The sequence below is a fragment of the Entelurus aequoreus genome, linkage group LG07 (assembly GCF_033978785.1).
Source record: "Entelurus aequoreus isolate RoL-2023_Sb linkage group LG07, RoL_Eaeq_v1.1, whole genome shotgun sequence".
Lineage (NCBI taxonomy): Eukaryota > Metazoa > Chordata > Actinopteri > Syngnathiformes > Syngnathidae > Entelurus > Entelurus aequoreus.
In genome coordinates this window covers 80,099,072-80,106,593 of record NC_084737.1, presented here as the reverse complement: position 1 = coordinate 80,106,593, position 7,522 = coordinate 80,099,072, and the positions used below count along the sequence as shown (strand labels likewise).

The 7,522-nt window shown below is 34.8% G+C and overlaps 1 protein-coding gene across 1 annotated transcript in view; it reads left to right on the top strand.

Moving 5' to 3' along the window:
* The first annotated feature begins 1,808 nt into the window (after window positions 1-1,808).
* Window positions 1,809-7,522, top strand: part of LOC133654414 (laminin subunit beta-2-like) — a 78,569-nt gene continuing 72,855 nt past the window's right edge. Inside the window, 3 exon segments of the mRNA XM_062054728.1 lie at window positions 1,809-1,824; window positions 4,697-4,866; window positions 6,918-7,053. Coding sequence (XP_061910712.1) covers window positions 1,809-1,824; window positions 4,697-4,866; window positions 6,918-7,053 — 322 coding nt within the window.

The window sequence follows — 7,522 nt, the reverse complement described above, 5'->3', positions numbered from 1 at the left end:
TGAAAGGATTTAGTAGAGAACATCGACGATAAAGTTCGCAACTTTTGGTCGCTGATAAAAACAGCCTTGCCTGTACCGGAAGTAGCGTGACGTCACAGGTTGAAGGGCTCCTCACATTTCCCCATTGTTTACACCAGCAGCGAGAGCTATTCGGGCCGAGAACGCGACGATTACCCGATTAATTTGAGCGAGGATGAAAGATTTGTGGATGAGGAACATGAGAGTGAAGGATTAGAGTGCAGTGCAGGACGTATCTTTTTTCGCTCTGACCGTAACGTAGGTACAAGCTGGCTCATTGGATTCCACACTCTCTCCTTTTTCTATTGTGGATCACGGATTTGTATTTTAAACCACCTCGGATACTATATCCTCTTGAAAATGAGAGTCGAGAACGCAAAATGGACATTCACAGTGACTTTTATCTCCACGACAATACATCGGTGAAGCACTTTAGCTACGGAGCTAACGTGATAGCATCGTGCTTAAATGCAGATAGAAACAAAAGAAATAAGCCCCTGACTGGAAGGATAGACAGCAGATCAACAATACTACTATCAGGAGACACCGAACCAAACCCTGGACCTGTAACCACACGGTTAATGCTGTGACGCCTGTCGAAGCCTAGCAATGCTGTTGCTAACGACGCCATTGAAGCTAACTTAGCTACGGGACCTCGACAGAGCTATGCTAAAAACATTAGCTATCCACCTACGCCAGCCCTCATCTGCTCATCAACACCCGTGCTCACCTGCGTTCCAGCGATCGACGGCGCAGCGAGGGACTTCACCCGATCATCGATGCGGTCGGCGGCTAGCGTCGGATAGCGCGTCTGCTATCCAAGTCAAAGTCCTCCTGGTTGTGTTGCTGCAGCCAGCTGCTAATACACCGATCCCACCTACAGCTTTCTTCTTTGCAGTCTCCATTGTTCATTAAACAAATTGCAAAAGATTCACCAACACAGATGTCCAGAATACTGTGGAATTTTGCGACGAAAACAGAGCTGTTTGTATTGGTGATACAATGTGTCCCAATACTTCCGTTTCAACCATCGACGTCACGCGCATACGTCATCACACATAGACGTTTTCAACTGGAAGTTCCCCGGGAAATTTAAAATGTCACTTTATAAGTTAACCCGGCCGTATTGGCATGTGTTGCAATGTTAAGATTTCATCATTGATATATAAACTATCAGACTGCGTGGGTCGGTAGTAGTGGCTTTCAGTAGGACTTTAAATGAAGAGTTTCTGTCTCTGATAGTTGATATAATAATGTAAGTGCATCATTAAGCCTACATGAACTCCATGGTGTTCAGGGATGAATAGTCTCCCCTATTGCCTTTGTACTATTTTTTCAGCTCTAGTTACATGAATCATTAGTAATGGAGCAGCCTAGTTGTGAATGGCAGGGTCCCTGCTATCACATGTTGATAAAAAATATAACATTTACATAATAAATCAACTACAGGCTTCCCAAATGCTGTAATAACTGACTTGAAACTGTTTAATGTTGCACTTTTTATATGTAGAAGAAAAGTTTTGGCATTTTATTTAATCCGAGCAACAACTTGAGGCAGTTTAATGTTGATTAACGTGGGCAGAATTATTATAGTGTTCCCAATGTTAAAAGGAGAAAGCCATTGTTTACAAATTTGGTAAATAAATAACCAAAAAATGTATGTTTTGTTGTTTTCTTACTGTACCGAAAATGAACCGAACCGTGACCTCTAAGCCGAGGTACGTACCGAACCGAAATTTTTGTGTACCGTCACACCCCTACCTTAAAGGTATTTCATAATCTCAGACTGCATGGAGAGAGATAAAAGTGACAAGATACACCATGTACAACATCTGCTTCACTCCTCCAGCTTCCCCCCCCCCCCCCCCCCCACACACACACACTTGAAAGTATATCAGTAGTTAGCAGAAGAGATGTCAAGTCACTTCCGAAGCGTCTGCCAGTGATACTGATGATAGATAAGTCTTGTTCCTTCTCTCCCATCACTCTCCTCTCTACTTGTTGGTGATTACTTCCAAAAAGATGAGCAGGACTGTAACGTGGCCTTGGAGTGTCCCAGTGTGTGTTTGTGGACTTCTTCTCCACTCGTTTCCACACCATGTTTGTTTGTCTGTGTGAAAACCTCCTCTGCTTTCTTCCCACTCACTTCTCCCGTCTATGCTAGTTTTAATGTGACAAAGCACGGAACACATGTCTGCTTTAAATAGACGCTGAATCCCACCGCTTGTCAACCGTGACCTCCGTCAAGGAGCTCATGTTTCCATGTTTCTTTTTAGCAATATTAAACATTATTAGCTTTCACAGCAGAGATTCCCACTGTGCCAACTTAGACCTTGTCATTGAGCTAATTGGGCCCAATTTGTACAGTTTTCAAAACAAGTTTTATTTACATTATATATATATATATATATATATATATATATATATATATATATATATATATATATATATATATATATATATATATATATATATATATATATATATATATATATATATATATATATATATATATATATATATATATATATATATATATATATATATGTGTGTATGTATGTATGTGTATGTGGTCAAAAGTTTACATACACTTGTAAAGAACATAGTGTCATGGCTGTCTTGAGTTTCCAATAATTTCTACAAACCCCGTTTCCATATGATTTGGGAAATTGTGTTAGATGTAAATATAAACGGAATACAATGATTTGCAAATCCTTTTCAAGCCATATTCAGTTGAATGCACTACAAAGACAACATATTTGATGTTCAAACTCATAGACTTTTTTGTTTTTTTGCAAATAATAATGAACTTAGAATTTCATGGCTGCAACACGTGCCAAAGTAGTTGGGAAAGGGCATGTTCACCACTGTGTTACATGGCCTTTCCTTTTAACAACACTCAGTAAAGGTTTGGGAAGTGAGGAGACACATTTTTGAAGCTTCTCAGGTGGAATTCTTTCCCATTCTTGCTTGATGTACAGCTTAAGTTGTTCAACAGTCCGGGGGTCTCCCTTCTGCTATTTTAGGTGCCACACATTTTCAATGGGAGACAGGTCTGGACTACAGGCAGGCCAGTCTAGTACCCGCACTCTTTTACTATGAAGCCACGTTGATGTAACACGTGGCTTGGCATTGTCTTGCTGAAATAAGCAGGGGCGTCCATGGTAACGTTGCTTGGATGGCAACATATGTTGCTCCAAAACCTGTATGTACCTTTCAGCATTAATGGCGCCTTCCCAGATGTGTAAGTTACCCATGTCTTGGGCACTAATACACCCCCATACCATCACAGATGCTGGCTTTTACACTTTGCGCCTATAACAATCCGGATGGTTCTTTTCCTCTTTGGTCCGGAGGACACAACGTCCACAGTTTCCAAAAACAATTTGAAATGTGGACTCGTCAAACCACAGAACACTTTTCCACTTTGCATCAGTCCATCTTAGATGAGCTCGGGCCCAGCGAAGCCGACAGCGTTTCTGGGTGTTGTTGATAAATGACCTTCCCTTTGCAAAGTATAGTTTTAACTTGCACTTACAGATGTAGCTACAACTGTAGTTACTGACAGTGGTTTTCTGAAGTGTTCCTGAGCTCATGTGGTGATATCCTTTACACACTGATGTCGCTTTTTAATGCTGAGGGATCAAAGTTCCGTAATATCATCGCTTACGTGCAGTGATTTCTCCAGATTGATGATACTACAAACCGTAGATGGTAAAATCCCTAAATTCCTTGCAATAGCTGGTTGAGAAATGTTGTTCTTAAACTGTTCAACAATTTGCTCACGCATTTGTTGACAAAGTGGTGACCCTCGCCCCATCCTTGTTTGTGAATGACTGAGCATTTCATGGAATCTACTTTTATACCCAATCATGGCACCCACCTGTTCCTAATTTGCCTGTTCACCTGTGGGATGTTCCAAATAAGTGTTTGATGAGCATTCCTCAACTTTCTCAGTCTTTTTTTGCCACCTTTCCCAACTTCTTTGAAACATGTTACAGGCATCAAATTCCAAATGAGCTAATATTTGCAAAAAATAACAAAGATGTCCAGTTCGAACGTTAAATATCTAGTCTTTGCAGTCTATTCAATTGAATATAGATTGAAAATGATTTGCAAATCATTGTATTCTGTTTTTATTTACCATTTACACAACGTGCCAACTTTACTAGTTTTGGGTTTTGTAATATATATATATATATATATATATATATATATATATATATATATATATATATATATATATATATATATATATATATATATATATATATATATATATATATATATATATATATATATATATATATATATGTTCACTGGTGTGTGAATGACAGAAAGAAAAGCTCTGGAGAGAACTTATAGGACCCTGTACTTTGTCATAAAATACCAATTTTAGCTTATTTCCAAATGTTATATTCGTGACCTCTAATTATTAGTAATTCATCCGTCAGTATACAAGAATCAAAAACGGATTATTTTCTTTTCTCACAGTGTTTGGTGTTTATTTTTTTTCCTTCTTTAACTGGAAAGAATGTTTCTTATAAAGGTGTATTGTGTCGCTATCTGCTAATCAAGTTCTGCACCGCTGCTTCCTGTTCACTCTGATTCATTTCCTGCCTCTCCCACGTCTCTCTCTCTCTCTCTCTCTCTCTCTCTCTCGCTCGTCCACCTCCAGTCTTGGCAGCGGCCGGCGGCCAGGAGCCTGACCACAGCCACGGCTGTAACCACGGCAGCTGTTACCCGGCAACGGGGGACCTGCTGGTGGGACGAGAGAAGAACCTGAAGGCCTCGTCCACGTGCGGCATGAGGAGGAAGGAGCCCTACTGCATCGTCAGTCACCTGCAGGTCAGCTCAGGAGCATTCTGCCGCGCCACTGAGAGACACGTTTAACGTTTATTAATACAAGTAAATCAGAAATGTGTTGATTATGTGACTTAAATGATCAGTTGTTCATGAATTAATTAAAATATGAAATATCATCTAATTTACATTCCTATTTTTTTTTACAACCAATATATTTATTTCATTGCCAATTTATAAACCTGATGACCCTTTTAATTATTTAATGACTTTTTTTAATTATTTTTTTGTATTTTTTCATGTCATGATCTTTTAAATTACAAAATTATGTTTGTATTTTTTGTATTGATGTTATGATATTTGAGCTATTTAATGGAGTATATAATTATTTAATGGCATTTTTGTGGATTTTTTTTTTTTTGACATTTTAAATGACTAATATTTGTATTTTTATGATATGTGTTTCTATTCCATGATATTTGGACTATTTTATGGAGCATTTTATTATTTGATATTTTATACATTTTATAGCACTTTTAATTATTTTGTGAATTTTATAGTAATTTTATTTAGGCCTTTTTTATTTAGTGGTATTTGCATGTCATGGCATGTTTTAACAATATTTAACATTGTTAAAATGTCTTATATGACATTTGTATTTATTCTACGGAATTAAAAAAAATAGGCATGTTCATTTTATAGTTTTATAACGTGTTTTTTTTAGCCATCCATGAAGCGGTGGGTGGGGTCAGTGATCTGATTGGTTAAAACTGCAGTCAAAAAGGTTATAAAGTATATCAATTTGTCATGCAATAAATATATAATAAGTTCTGAAGAATATAATTAAGTTTATTATATCACTATTTAATTAATTCATGTAAATGTTTCCTTTTTTTGTGAAAAACGTAATCCATTATTTTGCATTTTAGTTAAATAATTCATATTTTTATCATCATCATCAACTATGACTACATTCATAAAAAATATGTTACATAAATTTAAAATTATAATAATTAAAGAAAAACAACAACAAAAAAATCACAATTTAATCAATTTGTGAAAATGTTTTCTTTTTTTGTGGTAAATGTAATTATTATTATTATTTTGCATTTTAATTAAATAATTCATATTTGTATCATCAACTTGGCTTAAAAAACGACATTCATAAAAGATAAGTAACATCAATTTAAAATATAAATAATAAAATATAATTACTGTTTGTACTAAAAAACAAAAAAATTAAATATCACAATTTAATCAATTTGTGGAAATATTTTTATCATTTTGTGGAAAAATATAATCCTTTATTTTGCATTTTAATTAAATAATTCATATTTTTACCATCATTGGCTTATAAACTACATTCATAAAAAATTAGTAAAATTTCAAAAATTAGAATAATAAAATATAATTTTTTTTTTTTGTGCTAAAAAACAAAAAAATTAAATGTCACAATTTAATCAATTCGTGGAAATGTTTTTACTTTTTTGTGGAGAAATTTAACCCATTATTTTGCATTGTAATTCAATAATTCATATTTTTATCATCAACCTAATTGGCTTAAAAAAAACTACATAAAAAAAAAGTACAATACATTAAAAATAATTATAAAATAGAATTACTTTTTTTTTTACTAAAAAAAAAAAAAAAAAAAAATGTCACAATTTCATCAATTCGTGAAAATGTTTGTATTTTTTTGTGGAAAAATGTAACCCGTTATTTTGTATTTTAATTAAATAATTCATATTTTATCATCAATTGGCTTAAAAACTATGTTCATACAAAATACGTAAAATTAATTAATAATAATAGTAATTATAATAAATTATAATTACTTTGTTTTACTAAAGAACAAAAAAAAACGCAACCTTCATAGTCTAAAGACATTTTCTTTTTTTGTCATTATTTTCATTCTTAGCCTTGACAAGGTTTTTTTTTCATACTCGAAAATGTTCGCTCACTTTCATCATTGGTATTCATAGCAGCTGGAAGAATTTTCTTACTGGACATGTTGCCACATTTCGCTTTTCTGGCCTCCTCGTTGACCCTAAGAGTGTGCGACCTCTGACCTCTGTGGCCTTGTCCCGCTGACACAGGACGAGAAGAAGTGTTTCGACTGTGACTCCAGGCGGCCTTACGACCCCGTCTACAACACCATCAATCACCGCATGGAGAACGTGATCACCACCTTCAAACCTCACCGCAAGAAGTCGTGGTGGCAGTCGGAGAACGGTGAGAAGGGCTTAGAATAGAATAGAATAGAATAGAAAGTACTTTATTGATCCCTGGGGGAAATTCAGCACCACAGTTCGCTCACAATAAACAATAAATATTAAGGTATTTTTTACATGTGAATAACATAAATACAGTCTATTATACAGCATTATTCACATGTGAATAATATAAATACAGTCTATTATACAGCATTATTCACATGTGAATAACATAAATACAGTCTATTATACAGCATTATTCACATGTGAATAATACAAATACAGTCTATTATTATACATCATTATTCACATGTGAATAACATAAATACAGTCTATTATACAGCATTATTCACATGTGAATAATATAAATACAGTCTATTATACAGCATTATTCACATGTGAATAACATAAATACAGTATTATACAGCATTATTCACATGTGAATAACATAAATACAGTCTATTATACAGCATTATTCACATGTGAAT